This window comes from Zea mays, chromosome 3, assembly GCF_902167145.1.
Source record: "Zea mays cultivar B73 chromosome 3, Zm-B73-REFERENCE-NAM-5.0, whole genome shotgun sequence".
Classification (NCBI taxonomy): domain Eukaryota; kingdom Viridiplantae; phylum Streptophyta; class Magnoliopsida; order Poales; family Poaceae; genus Zea; species Zea mays.
In genome coordinates this window covers 224,024,438-224,052,312 of record NC_050098.1, presented here as the reverse complement: position 1 = coordinate 224,052,312, position 27,875 = coordinate 224,024,438, and the positions used below count along the sequence as shown (strand labels likewise).

Below are 27,875 nucleotides of genomic sequence, written 5' to 3'. Positions count from 1 at the left end.
TCCACGATTTGATCGATGCGAGGCAGAGGGTAGGGAACCTTCGGACATGCTTTGTTGAGACCAGTGTAGTCTACACACATCCGCCATTTCCCCCCTTTCTTCCGCACAAGCACAGGGTTGGCAAGCCATTCGGGATGGAATACCTCTTTGATGAACCCTGCTGCCATTAGCTTGTGGATCTCCTTGCCTATCACTCTGCGCTTCTCCTCGTCAAATCGGCGCAGAGGCTGCCTGACGGGTCGGGCTCCGGCCCGAATATCCAGCGAGTGCTCGGCGACATCCCTCGGTATGCCGGGCATGTCCGAGGGACTCCACGCAAAGACGTCGGCGTTTGCGCGGAGAAAGTCGACGAGCACTGCTTCCTATTTGGGGTCGAGCCCGAAACCAATCCGGATCTTCTTGGAGGTGTCGCCGCTGGGGTCGAGAGGGACGGCCTTAACCGTCTCCGCTGGCTCAAAGTTGCCGGCATGACGCTTCACGTCTGGCACCTCCTTGGAGAGGTTCTCCAGGTCGGCGATGAGGGCCTCGGACTCGGCGAGGGCCTCGGCGTACTCCACGCACTCCACGTCGCATTCGAACGCGTGTTTGTACGTGGGGCCGTCGGTGATGACCCCGTTGGGGCCCGGCATCTTGAGCTTCAGGTAGGTGTAGTTGGGGACGGCCATGAACTTCGCGTAGCATGGCCTCCCCAATACCGCGTGGTAGGTTCCTCGGAACCCGACCACCTCGAACGTCAAGGTCTCCCTTCGGAAATTGGAGGGCGTTCCGAAGCAGACGGGAAGGTCGAGTCGTCCGAGGGGCTGGACGCGCTTCCTAGGGATGATCCCGTGGAATGGCGCAGCGCCTGCCCGGACGGAGGACAGATCGACGCGCAGGAGCTTGAGGGTCTCGGCGTAGATGATGTTGAGGCAGCTGCCCCCATCCATCAGGACCTTGGTGAGCCTGACGTCGCCGATGATGGGGTCGACGACGAGCGGGTATTTCCCCGGGCTCGGCACGTGGTCGGGGTGGTCGGCCTGGTCGAAGGTGATGGGCTTGTCGGACCAGTCTAGGTAGACTGGCGCCGCCACCTTCACCGAGCAGACCTCCCGGCGCTCTTGCTTGCGATGCCGAGCCGAGGCATTCGCCGCATGCCCACCGTAGATCATGAAGCAGTCGCGGACCTCGGAGAACTCTCCTGCTTGGTGATCTTTGTTCTTGTCGTCGTCGCGGGCCCTGCCACCCTCTGCGGGTGGCCCGGCCCTGTGGAAGTGGCGCCGAAGCATGACGCACTCCTCGAGAGTGTGCTTGACGGGCCCCTGATGCTAGGGGCACGGCTCCTTGAGCATCTTGTCGAAGAGGTTAGCACCTCCGGGGGGCTTCCGAGGGTTCTTGTACTTGGCGGCGGCGACAAGGTCCGCGTCGGCGGCGTCGCGTTTCAATTGCGACTTCTTCTTGCCTTTCTTCTTGGCGCCGCGCGGAGTAGACGCCTCGGGAGCCTCTTCCGATGGGCGGCCCTGGGGCTGCTTGTCCTTTCGGAAGATAGCCTCAACCGCCTCCTGGCCAGAGGCGAACTTGGTGGCGATGTCCATCAGCTCGCTCGTCCTGGTGGGGGTCTTGCGACCCAACTTACTCACCAGGTCGCGGCAGGTGGTGCCGGCGAGGAACGCGCCGATGACATCCGAGTCGGTGATGTTGGGCAGCTCGGTGCGCTGCTTCGAGAATCGCCGGATGTAGTCCCGGAGAGACTCTCCCGGCTGTTGTCGGCAGCTCCGGAGGTCCCAGGAATTCCCGGGGCGCACGTACGTGCCCTGGAAATTGTCGGCGAAGGCTTGGACCAAGTCGTCCCAGTTGGAGATCTGTCCTGGAGGCAGGTGCTCCAACCAGGCGCGAGCAGTGTCGGAGAGGAACAGGGGAAGGTTACGGATGATGAGGTTGTTGTCGTCCGTTCCACCCAGTTGGCAGGCCAGGCGGTAGTCCGCGAGCCACAGTTCCGGCCTCGTTTCCCCCGAGTACTTTGTGATAGTAGTCGGGGGTCAGAACCGGGTCGGGAACGGCGCCCGTCGGATGGCCCGACTGAAGGCCTGCGGACCGGGTGGTTCGGGCGAGGGACTCCGATCCTCCCCGCTGTCGTAGCGCCCCCCACGCCTGGGGTGGTAGCCTCGGCGCACCCTTTCGTCGCGGTGGGCCCGACGGTCGCGACGGTGGTGCTCGTTGCCGAGGTGGCCCGGGGCCGCAGGCGCGGTGTTGCGCGTGCGCCCGGTGTAGACCGAGCCTTCCCGCATGAATCGGGAAGTCGCGGCGTGAGGTTCCGAGGGATATCCCTGCCTTCGGGAGGCAGTGCTCTCGGCCCGTCGGGCCGCAGCGCCTTCCAGGAGATTCTTGAGCTCTCCCTGGATTCGCCGACCCTCGGTGGTGGATGGCTCCGGCATCGCGCGGAGGAGCATCGCTGCGGCTGCCAGGTTCTGACCAACCCCGCCGGATGCGGGCGGCGGCCTGAGCCTGACATCGTTGGCGACGCGGTGCTGGAGACCCTGGGGCAGGTGACGTATTTCTCCGGCCGGGGGTTGGCCCGCCCATACCTGCCCGACGTCCCGGCGGATCGTCTCAAGCGCTCCTGTTCCCTCGTCGAGCCTGGCCTGCGCCCCGCGGACTTGCTCGAGCTGTGGGTCGTGACCCCCCGCCGGAACGGGGACCACAGCTAGCTCCCGCGGGATGTCGGCGCGAGGCACCGGCCTAGGAAAATCACCGTCCTCCGGCATGCCAAGATGGTTTCCTTCGGAGGGATCCCCTAGCTCGACGTGGAAACACTCGCGGCTTGGGCCGCAGTCCTCGTCGTCAAGGCTGCAGCTTCCGTCGGAACAGTCGGAGAGGCAGTAGTCACATGCGGTCATGAAGTCCCGCATGGCACTGGGGCTGCCAAATCCAGAGAAATCCCAACAGATGCTGGGATCGTCATCTTCCTCGGACCCAGAGGGCCCGTAGGTCGAGACGTCCGTCAACCAGTCCCAAGGCGACCGCATACGAAACCCCAGTGGGGTTGCACTCGCCTCAATGAGAGCGCTCGCCAAAGCGAGGTCGCTTGGCGGGTTGAGGCCGAGTCGAAAAAACGTAGGATGGGAATTAGTCGGTACCTTTTGGTCGACGCGGAGCGACGTAGTCACATCGGGGACTGGTTGCACCGTCATCTCAGGTACGAGGGCGACGTCCTGCAAGCTCTCCGCGAGTGCGCCGGCGTCGTCCACTTGCTCGGGATTGGCGTGTCACGGGGGGACGGCGCTCGCCTTCGTCTCGAACGCGAGGTCGACGCCCGGCGTGCCTTCCGTCGGGGCGCTGGGGATGTCGATTCGCTCGACAGCCGACGAAGCGCGGCCTCCCGCTTGGCCTTGGTTGCCCCGCCTCCTCCTCCGTTGGCGGGGGAGAGGACGGGGCGAGCTTGAATGTTGTTCTTCCACCGCGCGGGGAAGATGTCGTCGGTTCCGCCGCCGGCGGGCGGGATGTCGGTCGCCATCGTCGTTGTCGCGCGGTGGTGGAAGGAGTATCATGTCGTAGCTGCCGTCGAAGGACATGAACTCAAGACTCCCGAAACAGAGCACCGTCCCGGGCCGGAGAGGTTGCTGGAGACTACCCATCTGGAGCTTGACGGGAAGCTGTTCGTCAGCACGCAGCAGGCCCCTACCTGGCGCGCCAACTGTCGGCGTTTCGAGACCGGGGGGTCCCCGAGCCGACGAGTGAGTGTGCCGCGTGCCCCAGCCCAGATGGGTCGAGCGCGTGGGCGAGCGCGAAGGGGGGAGAAGCGAGGTGGCCGGAGACGGGCGTGAGAGAGGTGGAAATCCCGCGGCCTTCGTGTTCGTCCCGCGCCCAGGTCGGGTGCGCTCGCAGTAGGGGGTTACAAGCGTCCACGCGGGTGAGGGAAGCGAGCGGCCCCAAGAGAGCGCCTGTCCCGTCCTCGTCCCCGCGCGGCCAACCTTCTCTAAGAAGGCCCTGGTCCTTCCTTTTATAGGCGTAAGGAGAGGATCCAGGTGTACAATGGGGGTGTAGCAGAGTGCTACGTGTCTAGCGGAGGGAGAGCTAGCGCCCTAAGTACATGCCAATGTGGCAGCCGGAGAGATCTTGGCACCCTGCTGGCGTGATGTCGTGGCTGTCGGAGGAGCAACGGAGCCTGGCGGAGGGACAGCTGTCGGAGCGGTCGAGTCCTTGCTGACGTCCCCCTGCTTCCGTAAGAGAGCTGAGAGCCGCCGTCGTCACAGAGCTTGTGGGGCGCCATCATTGCCCATCTGGCGGAGCTAGCCAGATGGGACACCGGTCTTGTTCTCTGTGACCCGAGTCGGCTCGGGGTAGGATGATGATGGCGCTTCCCGTTGACGTGGCGGGCCTGTGCCCTAGGTCGGGCGACGTGGGGGCTCCTCCGAAGCCGAGGTCGAGTCTGTCTTCCGTGGCCGAGGCCGAGCCCGAGCCCCTGGGTCGGGCGAGGCGGAGATCGTTCGGCAGAGGCCAGAGCGGAGCCCGAGCCCTGGGGTCGGGCGAAGCGGAGTTCGTCGTCTTCTGGGGCTGAGCCCGAGTCCGAGCCCTGGGTCGGGCGGAGCGGAGTTCGCCGTCTTCCGGACCTTAGCCCGAGTCCGAGCCCTGGGGTCGGGCGGAGCGGAGTTCGCCGTCTTCCGGGTCTTAGCCCGAGTCCGAGCCCTGGGGTCGGGCGGAGCGGAGTTCGCCGTCTTCCGGGTCTTAGCCCGAGTCCGAGCCCTGGGGTCGGGCGGAGCGGAGTTCGCCGTCTTCTGGGTCTTAGCCCGAGTCCGAGCCCTGGGGTCGGGCGGAGCGGAGTTCGCCGTCTTTCGGGTCTTAGCCCGAGTCCGAGCCCTGGGGTCGCGCGGAGCGGAGCTTCCCATGGCGCCTTTGGCAAGGCCTGACTGCCTGTCAGACTCACTCTGTCGAGTGGCACTGCAGTCGGAGTGGCGCAGGCGGCGCTGTCCTTCTGTCAGACCGGTTAGTGGAGCGGCGGAGTGACGACGGTCACTTCGGCTCTGCCGGGGGGCGCGCGTCAGGATAAAGGTGTCAGGCCACCTTTGTGTTAAATGCTCCTGCAACTCGGTCAGTCGGTGCGGCGATTTAGTCAGGGTTGCTTCTTAGCGAAGCCAAGGCCTCGGGCGAGCCGGAAATGTGTCCGCCGTTAATGGGGGGCCTCGGGCGAGACGGAAGTCCCTCGAGGTCGGCTGCCCTTGTCCGAGGCTAGGCTCGGGCGAAGCGTGATCGAGTCACTCGTATGGACTGATCCCTGACTTAATCGCACCCATCAGGCCTCTGCAGCTTTATGCTGATGGGGGTTACCAGCTGAGAATTAGGCGTCTTGAGGGTACCCCTAATTATGGTCCCCGACAGTCGTAGAATTAAAATCTTGCAAACCCTCTACATCTAGTGTTGAGCATGTATCTATTTGTACTAGATGTAGAGATGTTAACATTGATGCTATACATGATCACATGTCTTTGATTAAACAACAAAATGATCATATAGCAAAATTAGATGCTAAAATTGCCGAGCATAATCTAGAAAATGAAAAATTCAAATTTGCTAGAAGTATGCTCTATAATGGGAGACGCCCTGGCATCAAGGATGGCATTGGCTACCAAAGGGGAGACAATGTCAAACTTAGTGCCCCTCCTAAAAGATTGTCCAATTTTGTTAAGGGCAAGGCTCCCATGCCTCAGGATAACGAGGGTTACATTTTATACCCTGCTGGTTATCCCGAGAGCAAAATTAGGAGAATTCATTCTAGGAAGTCTCACTCTGGCCCTAATCATGCTTTCATGTATAAGGGTGAGACATCTAGCTCTAAGCAACCAACCCGTGCTAAGTTGCCTAGAAAGAAAACTCCTAGTGCATCAAATAATCTTAACATTTCATTTAAAACTTTTGATGCATCTTATGTTTTGACTAACAAATCCGGCAAGATAGTTGCCAAATATGTTGGGGGCAAGCACAAGGGGTCAAAGACTTGTGTTTGGGTACCCAAAGTTCTTGTGTCTAATGCCAAAGGACCCAAAACCATTTGGGTACCTAAAGTCAAGAACTAAAACTGTTTTGTAGGTTTATGCATCTGGGGGCTCAAGTTGGATACTCGACAGCGGGTGCACGAACCACATGACAGGGGAGAAGAAGATGTTCTCCTCCTACGAGAAAAACCAAGATCCCCAACGAGCTATCACATTCGGGGATGGAAATCAAGGTTTGGTCAAAGGTCTTGGTAAAATTGCTATATCTCCTGACCATTCTATTTCAAATGTTTTTCTTGTAGATTCATTAGATTACAATTTGCTTTCTGTATCTCAATTATGCAAAATGGGCTACAACTGTCTTTTCACTGATATATGTGTCACTGTCTTTAGAAGAAGTGATGATTCAATAGCATTTAAGGGTGTGTTAGAGGGTCAGCTATACTTAGTAGATTTTGATAGAGCTGAACTCAACACATGCTTAATTGCTAAGACTAACATGGGTTGGCTCTGGCACCGCCGACTAGCCCATGTTGGGATGAAGAATCTTCATAAGCTTCTAAAGGGAGAGCACATTTTAGGACTAACCAATGTTCATTTTGAGAAAGATAGGATTTGTAGCGCATGCCAGGCAGGAAAGCAAGTTGGTGCCCATCATCCGCATAAGAACATCATGACGACAGACAGGCCGCTTGAGCTACTCCACATGGATCTATTCGGCCCGATTGCTTACATAAGCATCGGCGGGAGTAAGTACTGTCTAGTTATTGTGGATGATTATTCTCGCTTCACTTGGGTGTTCTTCTTGCAGGAAAAATCGCAAACCCAAGAAACCTTAAAGGGATTCTTGAGACGAGCTCAAAACGAGTTCGGATTAAGGATCAAGAAAATAAGAAGCGACAACGGGACGGAGTTCAAGAATTCTAAAATTGAAAGCTTCCTTGAGGAGGAGGGCATCAAGCATGAGTTCTCTTCTCCCTACACACCACAACAAAATGGTGTAGTGGAGAGGAAGAATCGAACTCTATTGGACATGGCAAGAACCATGCTTGATGAGTACAAGACTTCGGATCGGTTTTGGGCCGAGGCGGTCAACACCGCTTGCTACGCCATCAACCGGTTATATCTTCACCGAATCCTCAAGAAGACATCATATGAACTCCTAACCGGTAAAAAGCCCAACATTTCATATTTTAGAGTTTTTGGTAGCAAATGCTTTATTCTTGTTAAAAGAGGTAGAAAATCTAAATTTGCTCCTAAGACTGTAGAAGGCTTTTTACTTGGTTATGACTCAAACACAAGGGCATATAGGGTCTTTAACAAGTCCACTGGACTAGTTGAAGTCTCATGTGACGTTGTGTTTGATGAGACTAACGGCTCTCAAGTAGAGCAAGTTGATCTCGATGAGATAGGTGTTGAAGAGGCTCCATGCATCGCACTAAGGAACATGTCCATTGGGGATGTGTGTCCTAAGGAATCCGAAGAGCCTCCAAATGCACAAGATCAACTGTCCTCCTCCATGCAAGCATCTCCACCAACTCAAAATGAGGAAGAGCCTCAAGTTGATGAAGAAGAAGATCAGTCAAATGAGCCACCTCAAGATGATGGCAATGATCAAGGGGGAGATGCAAATAATCAAGACAAGGAGGATGAGGAACAAAGGCCGCCACACCCAAGAGTCCACCAAGCAATCCAACGAGATCACCCCGTCGACACCATCCTCGGCGATATTCATAAGGGGGTAACTACTAGATCTCGTGTTGCACATTTTTGTGAGCATTACTCTTTTGTTTCCTCTATTGAACCACACAGGGTGGAGGAAGCACTTCAAGATTCGGATTGGGTGGTGGCGATGCAAGAGGAGCTCAACAACTTCACTAGGAATGAGGTATGGCATTTAGTTCCACGTCCTAATCAAAATGTTGTAGGAACCAAATGGGTCTTCCGCAACAAGCAAGATGAGCATGGTGTGGTGACAAGGAACAAAGCCCGACTTGTGGCAAAGGGATACTCCCAAGTCGAAGGTTTGGATTTCGGTGAAACCTATGCACCCATAGCTAGGCTTGAGTCAATTCGTATATTATTGGCCTATGCTACTTACCATGGCTTTAAGCTTTATCAAATGGACTTGAAAAGTGCCTTCCTCAATGGACCAATTAAGGAAGAGGTCTATGTTGAGCAACCTCCCGGCTTTGAAGACAGTGAGTACCCTAACCATGTCTATAAGCTCTCTAAGGCGCTTTATGGGCTCAAGCAAGCCCCAAGAGCATGGTATGAATGCCTTAGAGATTTCCTTATTGCTAATGGCTTCAAAGTCGGAAAGGCCGATCCTACGCTCTTTACCAAAACACTTGAGAATGATTTGTTTGTATGCCAAATTTATGTTGATGATATTATATTTGGGTCTACTAACGAATCTACATGTGAAGAGTTTAGTCGGATCATGACACAAAAGTTCGAGATGTCTATGATGGGGGAGTTGAAGTATTTCTTAGGATTCCAAGTGAAGCAACTCCAAGAGGGCACCTTCATTAGCCAAACAAAGTATACTCAAGACATTCTAAACAAGTTTGGATGAAGGATGCCAAGCCCATCAAGACACCCATGGGAACTAATGGGCATCTCGACCTCGACACGGGAGGTAAGTCCGTGGATCAAAAGGTATACCGGTCGATGATAGGTTCTTTGCTCTATTTATGTGCATCTCGACCGGACATTATGCTTTCCGTTTGCATGTGTGCAAGATTTCAATCCGACCCTAAGGAATCCCACCTTACGGCCGTAAAACGAATCTTGAGATATTTGGCTTATACTCCTAAGTTTGGGCTTTGGTACCCTCGGGGATCCACATTTGATTTGATTGGTTATTCGGATGCCAATTGGGCGGGGTGCAAAATCAATAGGAAGAGCACATCGGGGACTTGCCAGTTCTTGGGAAGATCCTTGGTGTCTTGGGCTTCAAAGAAGCAAAATTCGGTCGCTCTTTCCACCGCTGAAGCCGAGTACATTGCCGCAGGCCATTGTTGCGCGCAATTGCTTTGGATGAGGCAAACCCTGCGGGACTACGGTTACAAATTAACCAAAGTTCCTTTACTATGTGATAATGAGAGTGCAATCAAAATGGCCGACAATCCCGTCGAGCATAGCCGCACTAAACACATAGCCATCCGGTATCACTTTTTGAGGGATCACCAACAAAAGGGAGATATCGAGATTTCTTACATTAATACTAAAGATCAATTAGCCGATATCTTTACCAAGCCTCTTGATGAACAATCTTTTACCAAACTTAGACATGAGCTCAATATTCTTGATTCACGCAATTTCTTTTGCTAGATTGCACACATAGCTCATTTATATACCTTTGATCATATCTCTTTTATATGCTATGACTAATGTGTTTTCAAGACTATCTCAAACCAAGTCATAGGTATATTGAAAGGGAATTGGAGTCTTCGGCAAAGACAAAGGCTTCCACTCCGTAACTCATGCTTCGCCGTCGCTCCAAGCCACTCTCCATCTTTGGGAGAGAGCAAAAGGACTTCATCTTTGGTATAATCTTAACTCATTCATTTATGACCAAAAGGGAAGAAAGTACTTCGAGGGCTCTAATGATTCCGTTTTTGGCGATTCCTGCCAAAGGGGGAGAAAGTAAGAGCCCAAAGCAAACGGACCGCACCACCACCAATTTCAAAAACTTCGTGTTTTCAAAGAATTTTATCATTTGGTATCCTCTTGTGTTCAAAAGGGGGAGAAAGTAGTATTTCAAAAATGATATATCAAAACCCTCTTGAACACTAAGAGGAGGATCTCATTTAGGGGGAGTTTTGTTTAGTCAAAGGAAAAGCAAGCATTTGAAACAGGGGAAGAAAATTTCAAATCTTGAAATTGCTTTGCGAAATCTTTTTCATTTACCTTTGACTATTTGCAAAAGAACCTTGAGAAGGATTTACAAAAGAATTTGCAAAAACAAAACATGTGGTGCAAGCGTGGTCCAAAATGTTATATAAGAAAGAAACAATTCATGCATATCCTGTAAGTATTTATATTGGCTCAATTCCAAGCAACCTTTGCACTTACATTATGCAAACTAGTTCAATTATGCACTTTTATATTTGCTTTGGTTTGTGTTGGCATCAATCACCAAAAAGGGGGAGATTGAAAGGGAATTAGGCTTACACCTAGTTCCTAAATAATTTTGGTGGTTGAATTGCCCAACACAAATTGTTGGACTAACTAGTTTGCTCTAGATTATATGTTCTACAGGTGCTAAAGGTTCATCTATAACTATACTAAATCGACTGTCCGGAATACCGTAGATTATTCCGGACAGGAGAAGCTTTTTGGAAAAACAGGCCAAGCGCGGACCGTCCAGGCCCTTGCGGCGGACCGTCCGCGACACAAGAATGACCCTCGGACAGAACCAATGTAAAAATCCGAGTCTGCACTGTGGACCGTCCGGAGGATGAGCGCGGACCGTCGGAGACCCCGCGCGGACCGTCCGGTCTCAGGCGCGGACCGTCCGGTAGGCAAGGATCCGAAAAACCCGAAGGTGACGGGTTCGGAAGAATGAATTATAGCGGCCTCGCGGACCGTCCGGGGTGCACGACCGGACCGTCCGCGACTGGCTTTATCTGACATCTGACGACGCATTAAATGCAATATAGCCGTTGATATAGCCGTTACTGCTGACCGTTGCGTTTTCAGCCGTTGATCTACAGGGGCGGACCGTCCGGACCAGGCGGGCGGACCGTCCGCGCTCAGCAGAATGGAGCAACGGCTAGGAAGTGGTTGGTGGCTATAAATACAACCCCAACCACCTCCATTCACAAAATCCAAGCATTCCAACCTTCAACATTCAATACAAGAGCTAGCAACCCATTCCAAGACACATTCAAAGCCTCCATCTCTTCAAGTTTCACAATTGAGAAAAGAGATCATTAGTGATTAGTGGCTTGAGAGAGAAAGTGATCCGTGTGTTATTTGTCGCTCTTGTCGCTTGGCTTTTTCAATCGTGCTTTCTTGATTCTTTCATTGCGATCAAACTCACTTGTAATTGAGGCAAGAGACACCAATCTTGTGGTGATCCTTGTAGGAACTTTATGTTCCAAGTGATTGAGAAAAGAAAGCTCACTCGGTCCGAGGGACCGTTTGAGAGAGGGAATGGTTGAAAGAGACCCGGCCTTTGTGGCCTCCTCAACGGGGAGTAGGTTTGCGAGAACCGAACCTCGGTAAAACAAATCCACGTGTCACACTCGTTATTTGATTGCGATTTGTTTTGCACCCTTTCTCTCTCGCGGACTCGTTTCTATTTCTAACGCTAACCCGGCTTGTAGTTGTGATTATTTTTAAGAATTTCAGTTTCGCCCTATTCACCCCCCTCTAGGCGACTATCAACACTTCAACATTATCTTCTACCCATTTTTATATTTTAATAGATTAATCAAAACTAAAACATATTTAAGACATTTAAATATAAGGATCATAAGTACAAAATATAGAATAAAATGTTTCTAATATGGATAATTAACATATAGAGGATGAGATATAAAAAATGTTGTTGAAGCGGAATAATATATAGAAGGAATCTTTTAAAGAAGGTCCATCAAAAGGGATATATAGAGAAAAAATCTAGAGAATATGGTTTGAGACGGTCTTAGACGAAAGTAGTAGGCGCCGAGTACGATGATTCAATGCCCCGTTTGAATCCATGAAAGAAACATCATTGACGCTTTACAGAATTTATGGCACGCTGTAAGAAAACTTCCTCTCTACCTAAAAAATCACAAGGAAACCATACATGTAAGGAAACTTCCTCTCTACCTAAAAAATCACAAGGAAACCATACAGAGGCCAGAACATTGGTACGCATTGTATAAACTGGAACATGCATTACTTCTTTTAGCCCCTGTGCAAGTTGCCCTAGCTGGCCTGAACATTGCACAACACTGAAAATAATACTTACTCAGTTCTCGAATATTTGTTGCCCGTTAGTTCATTTTTAAACTAAACCGTGACAAATAAAAAAGAATGGAAGGAGTAAATAACTTCTGATAATACCAGGCCAACACATTCACCACTTGCGCTCTGCCTTCTGAACTAGGCTCCAGCCCTTGTTCTTAGGTGTACAAAAGACAAGGGTACTAGTTGAGAACAACAATTTTCTGTCTTTTATTGGGCTTCTTTCCTTTCGCTGGACCCATCTCCGCGTCATCAGGACTTTTACACTTATTATCTTTGTCAGACATGACAGGTTTGTCATCAGCATCTTCATCGCTGTCATCACTATCATCTTCCGAGTCAGATGAGCTGCAAGCAAATGACATTTCTGAAGTCTGGCGGCCGTTTATTGTCGCTTCAGCTGCCTCCACAGCCTGCTCTGAATGAAGATCAGCGACACCTAGAAGCAGATCCTGTAGAAAACAAATACATAGAAAGAACATCATGCAAACATAAGTTCAAACAGCTTGGACCTCAAGCTTTCCTCCATGATGCAGCTGAGACAACATATTACAAATATACTATCCCTCTCACCATCTCAATGTATTGCTCCTCGTTCCCAGTAAGGGCTTCAATATCGTACTCCACAGGAGGCTTGTTCTGCAATTGCACGGATACGATTTAACCACATCGTGAATAACATGATTAATGCAAAACTGGTTAGAATCTTATAATTGTACCTGTGCATCAAGCTGCAACTTTTGGTTGGCCCTTGCAATCTCCCCCAAGAAATCCTTCACTTTCCCGATAACTGACACCCCAAAACAATCAATCAAAATTCAGTGAACTGGCACACAAAAGAACACCAGAAATTCTTTTGTGTACCACCTACTAACTATGCCGCACTGCAGCCCTAAACCTAGGAAACTACATGATTCAGTGGTGTGATTTAAGACTATAAGGAAATACAGTACAAATAAAAAGGTAATGTGATAACTTGGGATCTAGGCCTAGTCATCAAAGTCGACAAATGTTATAATACAAAAAGTACTGTACGAGCCAGAGGCGGATTCAGGCCCCAGGGCTGGGGGTGGCTGCAGCCTGGGGTGAGCCCAGAAAAATTCCACTACAACTCTTCTATGTAATCCAAGAACAACCCACAAAAGGACTCCAGCCACCCTAGCTGAATTGGCAGCTGCCCACCTCTCTGAGTGCCGAGCGAGAAGCCTCCCCTCCACTCCATGTCTGTTCTCCTCCACGCTGGTGCGGTGGTACCTCCCAGCCTCACCATCGACCCTCTGCCCCTCACCCCTCGAGACCTCACCTCCTCTTCCTCAGGCCTCACTGCTTGGGCTAGCAGACACTATGGATAGGCAGTGGGCACACTGCACAGATCCACCTGCACCAACACCATTGCTTGCTTGCTTCTGCTATTCCTGCATCTGCAACTGTTCCAGCATCCACTGCCGCCACAGTGGACTTGGTGCCCAACCGAGGACCAAACACCCAAGTCAAATTGACAGGGAACACAGAAAAGCATGTTTGCTGCATCACACAAGAGGGCTACTATCTCAGGATTTTCAATATTTTTTCATTATTTGCCAAATGCTGATGCAAGACAATCTGCTGCGTTCCAATCCTGTCCCAGGTTCCGTTTCACGGTCCTCCTTTTATTGCATTGTCACTTATTGTAGAGGATAGGAAGCTTGTTGGACATTTGTAATTCTGATGTTGGTAAGTTTTGGAACCTGTCTAGAGACACATGATTTACCTAATGCAAAGGACAAGCTGCCGACTGCACCATTGGGAAAAAAACTTTTGGTAAGTGTCCCTGCTTGAAGGGTAGGATTGGTGCAGTCGTGAGAGAAAGCTTGCCTCAGTTCCTAGATCCCTGTATGTACAAAGCTCCGGCACTGGGTCTGCCCCTTTTTTAAGTGGCCATGCTTAGTTTAGACTTTAGACTTAATAACTGCTTAAAGTTGCATGTAGCATTATGATTTTCTGACTGCAGGCAATGAAATTGATATCATTATTTGTTATATCTATATTGTGCCGCTAGAAAGATTTCGAGCTTCTATTTAGCCCCCTTACGGCCTTACCGCGTTTCTGGATCAGACACTTGTACAAGCTGAAGAGCTAGTTCAACAGTACCTTGGCTTTTGGGTAGGGGATCAGTGGACGCCCCCAACTTACGCTTTCCCTCCTTATCCTGCTGCTGCTGCTCCCTGCCAGCGAGAAGCGACTCTGCCGGTAACACGGATCAAAACGTCGTCAAGGGGACGAAGAGAAGAAAAATCGTCGAAAAGGGGTTAAAAGTTCGGGAAGAGAGAAACGAGGGTTAGATAGATGGGGAAGCCTACCGATGAAGGAGGCGGGAGGCCTGGGGTCGGAGGGCAGGTCCAGGAGCTCCTTGCTCGGCTCTCCCATGGTGCTCCTGTAAAGTGAGTTAGTTTGCCAGTGGCGTGGTGGAGACGCCTCGAGGTCGTAGGTGCAGCGTGGTAGTCAGACACTCAGACCTTTGTGTCGGAGCTCGGAAAGTCGGGCGAGCGGCGAGTCGCGAGGAAGAATCTGCGGCGGCGGCGGGAGGAGTAGGGCTCGGCGCCACGGCTGGAACTTGTTAAAAGGTGTGGGGCCTGATTGTTAGGTCAACACGAAATAAAATAGCGTTAGAGTACGAGGACACAAAAATGTAAATAATATGAAGTTTGGAATAAAAAATAAGATAAGATAGAAGATAGTCTAAAATCGTTGTAATATATTTTTTCTTGAAACTCTAAACTTATATATTTTACCTATAAACTCTCAATTATTATTTGTCTAACCATTTTTGGGTAGTTTTGTTTTTTATTTAAAAATAGGAAATACTTATTAAGGTTTTAAACCACGAAAGGTATCTTTAAGATTTTAAAAATTCAAATAAAGAAATTAATATATTGGTATATGAAAATCCAAAAATATTAAAAACTCATAAAAATATCACTAGATTATTTAGGAAAGATTTATTTTTAGGAAACTAGAAAAATTATCCAAAGAATTTCAAACATTTGATATTAAATATGTAAATGATAAATTTGCTATTTTGCCGCTCTCAGTTTTGGCTCTCTGTTATTATGTCATCTCGTGTCTATAACTGATGGGATCATCTGTGTCTATGATTTGTGAGACCGATGACATATTAGCGAAGACTAAAAATAATAATGACAAAATTGTTAATGGCTCTATGTAAATGTATTTTGAAACTTCTCGTAACAAAAAAAGTTGAAGATGGTGTGGAACCAACATGAACACATAACCTGAGCTCATTCAACATCAATGCATGTTATATTTATGTTGATTGCATTTATTTTTCAGAATAAATTTTTTTTTTAAAATATGTTTATACATCAACTATATTATTTTAAATAATTTTACTCTTCTAGTTAAAACTATTGTTTTAAGTCTTTAGAGTTGTTTATTTGCATTCAACATATTCTAGCTATCTCTAATTTATTTGCATTCAACATATTCTAGTTATCTCTAATTTATCTAGAATTTAAGAAAGTCAAATATATTTTATATGGTTTAATAATATTATAAAATATTTAATAATTCCTTTTTAAAACAAAAACTTATAAAATTATATATAACTAGGACAGCGAGATAATTTTGAACAGTTTCAGAACCATCAAAACCTCATTAAACCTTATTCATTTTACCTTGTGGCGACCTATTCAGGGAGACATGTTCGTTAAAAATGGAGGCTAAGATAACATGGTAATGGTAATGGTAGCCCACACATGCATGTTGTCGAGGACTCGAGATTCCATATGACAACCACATAAGTTGTAGGCAGTGGCGGATCCAGGATTGATCCAAGAGCGGGGCTACTAAGCTAAAGCTATAAATTTTTTAAACCAAACAAAAAAAGGCCTACTCGAATTGGCTACTAAGTTAAGGTGGAGCCTTCGCCGATCCCAGGAGTTGATGATCCAATTTCCAAATTAAAGTAGGACACCCTAGAACTAAAGGCCTACTCGAAATGTGATTGTAAAGAAAATGGGCCCATTTGAAAAACCCACACCGGAAGGCTCGCTAATTGTAGCATGCAAGGAAGGGGAAAACAACATGAATCGACGAATCGATGGGTTTCCTGCATCCACACAAACATACGAACTCACCCTTGATCGTCTGGAGGGAAGAAAGTAAAAAATGTAGAGAGGGCAAGGCAGCAGGAGCGAAGCTTGCTAGCTCACCGAGCGCCGCACACTAGGTGATGACGGCGACCTCCTCCCACGAGACCTCAAATCACGGCTGGACAACGGCGGGGCAAGCGTCGCTGTGGCTCAGCTGGCGCTGCTCTGGGCCTCTGGCGGTCCGGCTCGGCGGGCAGCGGCTCAGTCCGCGGCTGCAGCAGTGCTCTGCTGGTGTTGCTCTGGGCCTCCGGCGGCGGCGGTCCGGCTCGGCAGGCAGTGGCTCGGGCCTCCTGCCTCCAGGCAACTAGGCGAGCAGCGCTGCGCCGCTGCGTGCTGCAGCCTGCAGCGGCGGTGGTCCGGGGCTCGGGTCGTCGGGGCGTCGCCGTGTGGGGTCGTGGGCGGTGGCGCGGTACAGCGGTGGGTGCCTGTGCCTGGGTCTGGGTGGGGGTGGCTCCTCCTGTCCTCCACGGCTGGCGGCCTAGCGGCGGCTGGTTTAGGGTAGACGCGGACGCGGGAGTGGGCACGGGGACAGAGCTTCACGCGCGCGCGATGGGCCTATTCCTTGTTACTGGGCTGCGACCGGGGCTGCAGCCCAGGCAGCCCCAGTCGTAAATCCGCCCCTGGTTGTAGGCCATGACATATAATTGTCATCATGTTTCTAGTTGTAGACCCTTTTGACGTCCAGCTACGCATATAGGTTATTTGCTTCAACTACTAGCACTTTTAAATCATGCTTGCTCCTACTGTGCAGATGTGTGTTGCCTGCTGAGACATGATAGCCGCACATTCATGAATCACAAACCGGCAGCGCTACCAATAGCATAAGATCACAACATCTATGTTGTATCTTTATAATACTAGTGTCATTAGAGCATATATCTAGTAGATTAAGAAGAAGCCTGATTATTGGTGACTACAGAACAACAAAAGATCAAGGAGGACATGATTTCCTTGCTCAAACGTGGGCTAGCCTAAAAGACATCATTAAGGAGGCCTGAGCGGCTCCTGCACTCAAGACCCTCCGAAGGAAGGGAGTGAAAGAGGCTTCCTGGAAAGCGATGGATGAAGTCGTCGAAGCCACCATTGCACAAGCTTGAGAGAGTGTTAAGGAAATTAGAAAAATGTTGTGACACCAACGTTAAGAGGTGGAGGGCTGACTTGAGGTGGCCAAAGAAAGGGAGATAACGACAGTGAACATGACGAAGGAGCTCAGTGCCCAAGTTTGGATGATTCAAGAGTGTGAATGGGAGGCAACCATGGTCATGGAGAGTGAAGGCTTTGAGCTCCTTCATCAAAGGATAGAGGCTAGCTCTATTGCCATGGGGGTCTGAGAGCATGTGTTTATTGACGAAGAGCTAGATTTAGCCAAGAGGCTCGCTGGGCAGCAGACAGTAGAGCAAGCTTTCAAGGATAAGGTGTAAGCGAGCTCACTTAAACGAACCCACTTAAATGTACATAGAAGAGGATGGATTAAGGTCCACGGGACTTAGCCTATTGGGACTATGCTTCGTCGCCGAAGGTCTTGTAGGAAGAAGCAGTTTTCGGCTGAAGCTGTTATTATGAGATGACCGAAGGTTCCTCTTCATGAAGCTTCGAAATTTACAAACCGACATAAAAGTAGAATGACCTTTTAGTCCATAAATGTTTGAGTCACCGGTGTAATCCCTTATGAGGGATATAATTGTAATTCCTCACAGGCTACGCCCTGTGCCTATAAATAGGTGAACAGTACCTCTGAACTGTTCATGCAATCTTGTAATCACTGGCACATTACGCTGGAATTATTGCTTTCTGCTAAGACGAAGGTAAAAATGTTCCTAAATATTATGTTTCAATATTTAGGTTCACATAATAAAATATATGTGAATATTGTTATTCATTTTCGGCATGTTTTTCTATAATGCCTTATATTTTACATTTTACTTCATATTATTTTTCAAGTCTGATCACGAAGGTATGACCTTCGTGATATTTTGTCTATGGCCTTCGTCCGAAGCTCATTAAATCCTTAAGGAGATAATGCTTCCACGGACGAAGGGCATTAATACTTAATATTTTATGTTGCCTTGTTCTTAATTCATAGCATTTGAGAACAAGTCCCCAACATTGGCGCCCACCGTGGGTGAACTCACTTCCACTTTTTTGAGCTGATGGCTTCGTTCAACGATCAAGCTGGAGCTGCTTCGGCTCCGAAGCTGGTGCTCCCGATAACAGGTGGTTCGTGCTCAGAGCCGGCCAACAAAAAGCAAAAGAAAGAGGCACAGAGAAGGGTACAACATGTTGGAGTGCAGGGACCCTTCATCAAGTCAAGGTGGTCCCACATACCAATCACCTTCTCCCAGGAGGACCTTCAGCTCAAGGATTTTCCTCATAACGATGCTATGGTTATTTCTTGCGTTATCAAAGGGTTTCTGGTCCACAATGTCTTGGTTGATACAGGCAGTGCAGCTGGTATCATATTTGCTAAGGCCTTCAGGCAAATGCAAGAGCCAAAAGATAAGATTCATGATGCTACACACCCTCTCTGTGGCTTCGGAGGAAGACAGATTGTAGCACTGGGCAAGATCACCATGCCAGTGACCTTCGGATTCATCAACAACACCAGAACTGAGCAAGTTGTGTTTGACATTGTTGACATGGAATACCCTTACAATGCAATTATTGGTCGTGGCACCCTCAATGCTTTCGAAGCAATTCTTCATCCTGCTTACCTTTGCATGAAGATACCTTCGGATCAAGGACCCATTGCTATTCATGGGAGTCAGTAAGCTGCCAGAAGGGCTGAGGGAAACTGGACTGACTCAAAAGCAATCCATAACATAGATGGAGCTGAAGCTTGTGAACAGTACAAATTCAGAAGGGAGAAAGCAGCTTCAGCAGATCAGCCGAAGCCCATGCTCTTATGTGAGGACATAGCAGAGCAGAGGGTGCTGTTGGGCTCTCAATTATCCGAAGAACAGGAGAAAACCTTGATAAGGTTTTTGTTCAACAACAAAGATGTTTTTGCATGGTCAGCCAATGATCTTTGCGGAGTTAACAGGGATGTTATTGAACACTCGCTCAATGTTGACCCATCCTTCAGACCCAGAAAGCAGAGGCTTCGGAAAATGTCTGATGACAAGGCCGAAGGTGCTCGTAATGAAGTCAAAAGACTTCTCAGTGCAGGAGTTATCAGAGAAGTAAAGTACCCAGAATGGCTAGCTAACACTGTTATGGTAAAAAAGGCCAATGGCAAATGGCGGATGTGTATTGATTTTACAGATCTCAACAAGGCTTGTCCGAAGGACGAATTCCCATTGCCAAGGATAGACTCCTTAGTTGATGCCGCAGCTTCGTCAGAGCTTATGAGTCTTCTCGATTGTTATTCAGGCTATCATCAAATTTGGATGAAGAAGGAGGATGAGCCAAAGACCAGTTTCATAACCCCTAGTGGAACATATTGTTACCTTCGGATGCCTGAGGGGCTCAAGAACGCTGGAGGAAGTTTCAGCAGAATGACTGCGAAGGTTCTCCAGTCTCAGATAGGCAGAAATGTGCTAACTTATGTTGATGATATCATTGTAAAAAGCACGAAACAGGAAAATCACATTGCTGATTTGCAGGAGACCTTCGCCAGTTTTAGACAAGCTGGCCTAAAGTTGAATCCAGAAAAATGTGTCTTCGGAGTAAAGAAGGAGAAATTTCTTGGATGCTTGGTCTCAACAAAGGGAATTGAAGCTAATCCAAGTAAAATTGAAGCTATACTTCGAATGGAGCCACCAACTACAAAAAAGGGGGCCCAAAGATTGACAGGGAGGCTGGCATCTCTCAATAGATTTATATCCAGATCTGCAGAAAGAAATTTACCATTCTTCGAAGTGCTGAAATCAGCCGAAGTCTTTCAATGGGGACCAAGCCAACAAAAAGCCTTCGAGGAACTGAAGCAATATTTGATAGATCTAACAACATTAACTCCACCAACGCCAGGGGCTCCTTTGTTATTATATGTGGCAGCTTCGCACTCAGCGGTAAGTGCAGCACTTGTTCAGGAGAAGCTTGATGGCCAAGTCAAGAAGTAGGTCCCAGTGTATTTTGTATCTGAAGTTCTTAGCATATCAAAGAAAAACTATACAGAATTGGAGAAGGTGTTATATGCTGTTCTGATGGCATCCAGGAAGCTTCGGCATTACTTTCAAGCATACAATATTGTTGTTCCTTCTTCGCAGCCGTTGAAGGATATTATGAGAAATAGAGAAGCTACTGGGCGGATTGGAAAATGGGCTGCAGAGCTCAATGAATTTTGCATTGATTATGTGCATAGATCTTCGATCCAGTCTCAAGCGTTGGCAGATTTTATCGCCGATTGGACGCCAGGGGCTCAGGATGAAGAAACAAATAAAGATGCCGAAGTATGGACAGTGTTTTGCGATGGGTCTTGGGGAACCTTCGGAGCAGGAGCAGCCGCTGTGTTGGTCTCACCATCCAAAGTTAAAACTTGTTATGCGACAAGACTCGATTTTAGTTGTACAAACAATATTACTGAGTACGAAGCCCTGCTTTTGGGTCTTCGGAAATTAAAAGCAATGGGAATCAGAAGGGCCATTCTTAAAACTGATTCCCAGGTTGTTTCGGGTCATATCGACAAGAGTTGCAAGGCTAAAGATCCGAAACTTGAAAAATATCTAGACACGGTCCGAAGAGTCGAAGCTTCCTTCGAAGGATTTTCTGTCAAAAATATCCCTCGAGGACAAAATGAGCATGCTGATTTGCTAGCTAAGTCAGCAGCACAGGGGCTGCCCTTACCTTCGGATGTGTTCTTCGAAACAATAAAAGCACCTTCAGTGGAACTTCTTGAAAGAGCAGTCCTCAATATATCTCCTGTTTATAGCGAAGATTGGAGAACTGAGATCATCTCTTACCTTCAGGGTAAATTCCTTTCAGATGACGAAACTTATAACAGGAGGATAGAGGCCAGAGCTCGTCCATATGTCATGATAGAAGGGGAGTTGTACAAGCATGGAGTTTGTGCTCCACTACTCAAGTGTTTATCTAGAACCGAAGGCATAGAATTGATGAAAGAAATACATGCAGGCCTGTGTGGATCTCACATTGGATCTAGGCCATTACTTGGAAAAGTTTTCCGTCAAGGGTTTTATTGGCCGAAGGCAGCTTCGGATGCAGCGAAATTAGTTCAAAAGTGCGAAGGTTGTCAGAAATGTGCAAGAGATCAAAAACAACCTTCGTCCTTAACCCAGCTCATACAACCCATCTGGCCATTGCAAAGGTGGGGCCTTGACTTGTTAGGTCCGTTACCACCGGCCCAAGGGAACTTAAGATATGTTGTAGTGGCTGTGGAATATTTTTCTAAATGGATTGAGGCAAAGCCTTTAGCCACAATAACTTCGGCCACCATTCAAAAGTTTTTCTGGCAGAATATTGTTTGTCGTTTCGGGGTACCAAAGGCCATCACTGTAGATAATGGAACACAGTTCGACTCCGAAGCTTTCAGAGATTTCTGTGATCAAATTGGTACGAAGATCCATTTTGCATCAGTCAGGCATCCGGAGTCAAACGGACTCGTTGAAAGAGCCAATGGCATTATAATGACAGGAATAGTGAAGTTAATCTTCAATCAACCCAAGGGAAAGTGGCCGGATCAATTAATCAAAGTGGTATGGAGCCACAACACAACAATATCAAGGTCAACAGGCTTTACTCCATTCAAACTATTGTTTGGTGATGAAGCAATAACTCCGGAGGAAGCAAAAACTGGATCAATAAGGGTAGTAGCTTCGGCAGAACCAGATTCTGAAGCTGTTTATTCTGTGGAAAAAGATGCTATAGAAGGGATCAGGCTTCAAGCTGTGGAGAACATCAATAAGTATCAAGCCGAAACAATCAAATGGCGTGATAGAAAGGTTCGGCTAAAGAATATTGAGCCAGGACATTTGGTGCTTCGACGAGTGGCTAACCCAGATACAGTGGGCAAGTTGCAGTTGAAATGGGAGGGACCTTTTTTGGTAGCATCTTCGTCAAGACCCGGTTCATACAGATTGAAGGATATGGACGGCAACGACATTCCTAAATCTTGGAATGCGGATGAGCTTCGGCGATATTACGTGTAACTTGATGTAATTTTTTATATTTTTTCTTTTTTATGGCACCCTTTTCCTTTCTGAAGGGGGAGAAAGGTTTTTAATGGGGCCATCATATGTAATTTCCTTTTTAGTTCTATAAGAGCAAAATCCCCCAAGAATGTAAATGTAAAAGCTGAGAATGCACCATCGAGTGCCGAAAAGTAAAAAGCGAAGAAGCTCCAAAGTCGTTCCTAAGGGAATGCAGAGCTTACAGCGAAAAGTCAACGCTGATTCCGCCGAAAGTAAAAGGCGAAGAAGCTCCAAAGTCGTTCCTAAGGGAATGCAGAGCTTACAGCGAAAAGTCAACGCTGATTCCGCCGAAAGTAAAAGGCGAAGAAGCTCCAAAGTCGTTCCTAAGGGAATGCAGAGCTTACAGCGAAAAGTCAGCGCTGATATGTGATTGTTTCTAAGGAAATAATGGCTGTGATTATGGCTTCGGATATGTGTTTGGACATTCGTTTGCACATCACATTACATCATAACATTTGCATTCATAAACATTCATCCAGGCATATGTAGGATAACCATCATCATAGCATAAGTGGTTGCTTCGGCAAAAAGAAAAAATTGTCTTTTGTGCTTCTTCGTGTACGAAAAGAAGAGCTTCAGAAGAAAGGGAAATGTTGTTTTTTATGCTTCGCTGTGTACGAAAAGAAGGGAAGGTGTTTTTTCGCTTTCGGCTCAAAAAGATAATTTCGTCCACATCAAAGCACCTCTCATACATTAATGGAAGGGTAAGAGCATATTAAAAGGTATGAACAGAATTCATTAAAGACAAGTTTAGTCACATTTACAAAAGTTATCTCAAAAGTTTCTCGAGTCTGTCTACAGTCTACTCCTATTTAATCTTCAAGGGACCTCAGCTTCGGAGTCATTCTCTTTAACCATCGACCTCGGCTTCGTCATCCTGCATGAAGTAAGTTCTTGTAAGTCAAAATCGAGCTTAAAGGAAGAGGTAAGCACAAGGTATGATTTCTTACTGGTTCAAGATGACTCCGAGCTTTGTCTCCAGCCTTTTCTCGCCCGCCTTTTGTCCATATCATCTTTACAAATCTATTAGAAATGCTTCGGGCGAGATCAGGAATGTCATCTAGGATTGATGGTGATAAAGTGAAATTGGGCCTATTGACAATTTTTCCATGATCGCAGCCAGCTTTTAGGAAAGCTGCAGCAGTGCCCCGAGAAGCTACCCAGGCACAGAAGTCACCGTGCCCGGCTATAACTTCGTCAAGCTCATCAATTTCACCCTCAATATGTTCGAAGGTCTTTGATAAATCTTCAGCCGACGGGGTGAATTTCTCACTGCTAGCTCCAACTGAGTGGAAAATTTTCCTCAGTCGTTGAATACATTTGTTGCCAAATTCCAAACATTTGTCTTGAAGGCCTGCCAATAGTTTTTTCAAATCTGAATTTTGTTGGACTTCGGCTTCAAGTTTTGCATTAAGTTCTTGCTTTTCTTGTTCAAACTGTTCAGACTGGCAGAGAAGCTTCGTGTTCAGTTCTGTTATTTTAGCTTCGGCTTCTGCCAGTAAGCTTTCAGCTGCTTGAAGTTCGAAGTTCTTCTTTTCAATAGTAGCTGATTGCTCTTTTATTTTGCCTTCTAAATTTTCAATTATAACCTCGTGTTTCTTGTCTTCCAGATCTTGCTGCATTTTCAAAGCTTTGCTCAACAGCATACTCTGCACGAAAACAACCTTCGTTAGACATGTCTTCATTGTTAAAAACAATAAAAGTCAAGGGAAAAGTAGTTCACCTTGAAATTGGAATAAAATAAACTACCAACGATATGTTGTCGTCGGTAGCGGCTAATGTCCGTTTCTAGCTTCGGAAAACCGATAATCTTTGACAGAGTACCGATGACCTTAGCTCCAGTTTGATCCCGGATACAGTCTAATTTTTCATCATCAATACCTCCGAAGAGGAGTGCTCCTGGTTTATATCCGCAAGATTTGGCATACTCTTTAAGCTCTTCCATTTCGGTTTTTGATAATTTTTCTCCAACTAAATTTTGAAACATGAAAACCTCGTCCTCTGAAGCTTCGTCAACTTCGTCAGCAATTTCCTTTTCTTTCCTAGGCACTGCGGCCATGGCCTCTTCGGCGACAGTAGTAGCTTCTTCTGTGGCCATGTCTAGCAGCATTTTGTCGATGTGTTCGATTGTGTTTTCCAAGTTCAAATCTTCAATTGAGGTAGCTTCGGTAGCCGCGACCTCCGAAGGTGTGATTTTAATATTTGTTATTTCTTCACCCGCTGGTATCTTCTGAGCTGAAGCTCTCGGTGGTGTCTTGTCAATGACTTCTGTCACTGCGATGATTCTTTGTCTCTTTGTTTTAGTCGTTTTCTTCATTTTTTCCGGCTCCTTTTCCTTCTGAAAAAACTTTGTCAGTTGAGGCCCCAATGGACTTAGCTTCGCAGGCAGGGATTCAGTCATTACCTTCAAAATTTCTTCCACGTCAGTGGCAGAGTGTGATGCGGGAGTCTCCTCTTCGTCGGATACTTTTTGCTTCGGAGATGTTACTTTCCTCTTCTTCGGAATTTTCTTCTCTTTTGATGGTTCTTTTTCATCTTCATTTAAAGCTTCGGTTATCCTTTTCCTTTTCCGACCTCCGACACCTTTATTCAAATTTTCGTAGTCAGAGTATTCAAAACCCAAGGCGTCCAGCACTCGATTCAATCTTCGCTTCGGACGGGTGCCGAAGGCCGCAGTCATCAACTGATCTTCTTTTTTGGAGTAATTGCCGAGTATTTCATTGCACATTACTTCAATTGTATCCAGCCACTCTTGGCAAGGTGTTTTAAAGTATTTCTTAAACTTGAAATAGTAAGGTAACCGTACAAGTTCTCCTTCTTTTTTCTCCCCCTCTAGCTTCGGCATTTCCCATTCTTTTAAACTAGGAAAAACTCTGAAAGCCAAAAACTCCTGAACTAGGTCTCTTGTACTGATATGTTCTGCAATAATTCTGAATTCATCCAACGCTTGTTGGGTTGGACCTTCTGGTGTCATGTTGCAACGAGGTCGGGTTTCTCCGAAGATTAGTTCAAGTGGACTTTGCACAAGCTTCTCCTTGTCGTCATCAACCTTGACATAGAACCACTCCGACTTCCAGCCTGCTGCCCATTTGCTTCGGTAGCTGATTACAGGAAACTTTGTGGTTTTCCGATAAGCAAAATTATAGCAACCAAATTGTCATGCAATCCATCTTTTCTAGCCTTCGTCTGATAGTGCAGCTCGTGAACTCGACAAAAGCTGTCCGCAAACGGCTCCACTGCCTGGCTTCGGAGGGCCCAGATATAAACACTAAGCCTAACGATAGCGTTAGGAGTCAACTGATGAAAGTAGATACCAAACCTCTTCAATACCTCTGCGATAATCCCGTGCAGGGGGAATCTTAATCCAGCCTTTACAAAGCTCTTGAAAATGATAATTTCATCCTTCTCCGGCTTTGGGGTAGTTTCTTCCCCCCCGAAGCGTAGTAGCTTCTTTTGACTTTCACTGAAAAAGCCCGACTTTACCATCTTGGAGAGATCAGCCTTCGAAACAGTAGACTTTCCGAAGTCCAAGTGGCTGGGCTTACTTGGCATAGCAATACGATAATCATCTTCGGGATCAGTTTCTTCAATGTTTTCTTCTTCTGCTTCGGCAGTTGTTTGTTCTGCTTGTTCTGCATCAGCACTGGGGATTTTTTCCGAAGTTACCAGCCCGGATCGTTGCATCGCTTCGGAGATGGGAATAGTCTCCGAACCTTCAGCTTCGCCTCCCTCACGCTCAACCCTAGCGGTAGAACGCACTCTGGCCATTTAATTCTGAATTTGCGGGAATTAAATACTTTTTCTTCCGAAGTTTTTTTTCTTCTGACGAACCAGGCTTCAAGCTGGAGCTTCGTTCGATTCCGAGAGTCAAGCTTCGACTATGGTTAAAAATTTTGGCAGCAAAACAGTGCAAATAGCAATGAATGCTGTGGTAACTTCACACCTACTCGTCTGTTTATATAGTCCTGCAGGTAAGAAGGCGAAGCGCCAGGATTTTTACACCAGGCAGACAGCCGCTTGCACTCGCTGCGCGGTGGACCGCAGAGACCAAACAGTAACTCTGCAAGGTGGGACCGCTATACGTTGGGAAACTGAATCGTTTCTCGTCAACGAGCTCAGGGAAGGTGTTTTTTGGACCTTCGGCTTCCTGAAGCTTAGGAGACTTTTTCCACGGATCAAGCTCGTTACGAAAAACGATCTAGCACCGCGAAAGGGGCTACTGTTGGGACTATGCTTCGTCGCCGAAGGTCTTGTAGGAAGAAGCAGTTTTCGGCTGAAGCTGTTATTATGAGATGACCGAAGGTTCCTCTTCATGAAGCTTCGAAATTTACAAACCGACATAAAAGTAGAATGACCTTTTAGTCCATAAATGTTTGAGTCACCGATGTAATCCCTTATTAGGGATATAATTGTAATTCCTCACAGGCTACGCCCTGTGCCTATAAATAGGTGAACAGTACCTCTGAACTGTTCATGCAATCTTGTAATCACTGGCACATTACGCTGGAATTATTGCTTTCTGCTAAGACGAAGGTAAAAATGTTCCTAAATATTATGTTTCAATATTTAGGTTCACATAATAAAATATATGTGAATATTGTTATTCATTTTCGGCATGTTTTTCTATAATGCCTTATATTTTACATTTTACTTCATATTATTTTTCAAGTCTGATCACGAAGGTATGACCTTCGTGATATTTTGTCTATGACCTTCGTCCGAAGCTCATTAAATCCTTGAGGAGATAATGCTTCCACGGACGAAGGGCATTAATATTTAATATTTTATGTTGCCTTGTTCTTAATTCATAGCATTTGAGAACAAGTCCTCAACATAGCCTAAACTATATATTCAACCATATTCTCTATATCCCTTGTCTAAATCATATTTATAGACTTTGTCTTTTCTATATTTCAATCCTCTTTTTGACATTGTCATCCATATCTCGTTATGTATACGTTAAATACTCATATTAATGATGTATTTTTCTCTAGAACCTTATACCTGTATATTACCCTCAATTATTATATATATTAGTTTAATTTAATCTATTAACAAAAATATAAAAATAAATAGAGAAGAAGGTACAATGTCTCTATATAGGAAGACGATGGAGAAGCTTTAGAGAATATAGTTAAAGCGTATATAGGATAAAGACAACCTTACACTTTGGCTAGGGTCTAAGGCGCCATCGTGATTTAACCATTATTTGAACCGAAAAACTAGTTTAATAATCATGAGAAACCAAAATGTTCTATCGGAAGTCTAATCCCTTCATCCCAACTCCCAAGCTACGAAATTGCCGTGTTTTATTTAATTTTTAAATCAAAAAAATTCTAAATTTGATCAAATCACTTAAGGAGAATATTGACTGTGTGCCTGTATTCCATTAACGAGTGTCGAACTTTAGGTAAAAATAGAAATAATTATTTTTTGAGATGTGAGAGAATTTAATTTCCCTCTATCTATACGTGCATGGTGTAAAAGTTTGTGCGGATTGTGTAGTCGTTGGTGTGTTTCGTGAACATAGAGATGTTTAATTACTTTATCCATGTTAAATTGTAAGTATGGGAGCGAAGGCCGTTCGCTCCTTCGCGACCATTATCGATGTTGAGGTCTTTGTTCAAGAGTCGTCGAAGGCATTGAAGCGA

At 47.0% G+C, this 27,875-nt stretch overlaps 1 protein-coding gene across 1 annotated transcript; it reads right to left on the bottom strand.

The window, feature by feature from the left end:
* Positions 1–11,999: 11,999 nt before the first annotated feature.
* LOC103651496 (uncharacterized) lies at positions 12,000–14,496 on the bottom strand. The gene is given in 5 exon segments (NM_001301571.1): positions 12,000–12,379; positions 12,501–12,566; positions 12,647–12,717; positions 14,058–14,150; positions 14,267–14,496. Coding segments are annotated over 5 exon segments (567 nt in total). The 5' UTR covers positions 14,334–14,496; the 3' UTR covers positions 12,000–12,109.
* Between the last annotated feature and the right edge of the window lie 13,379 nt (positions 14,497–27,875).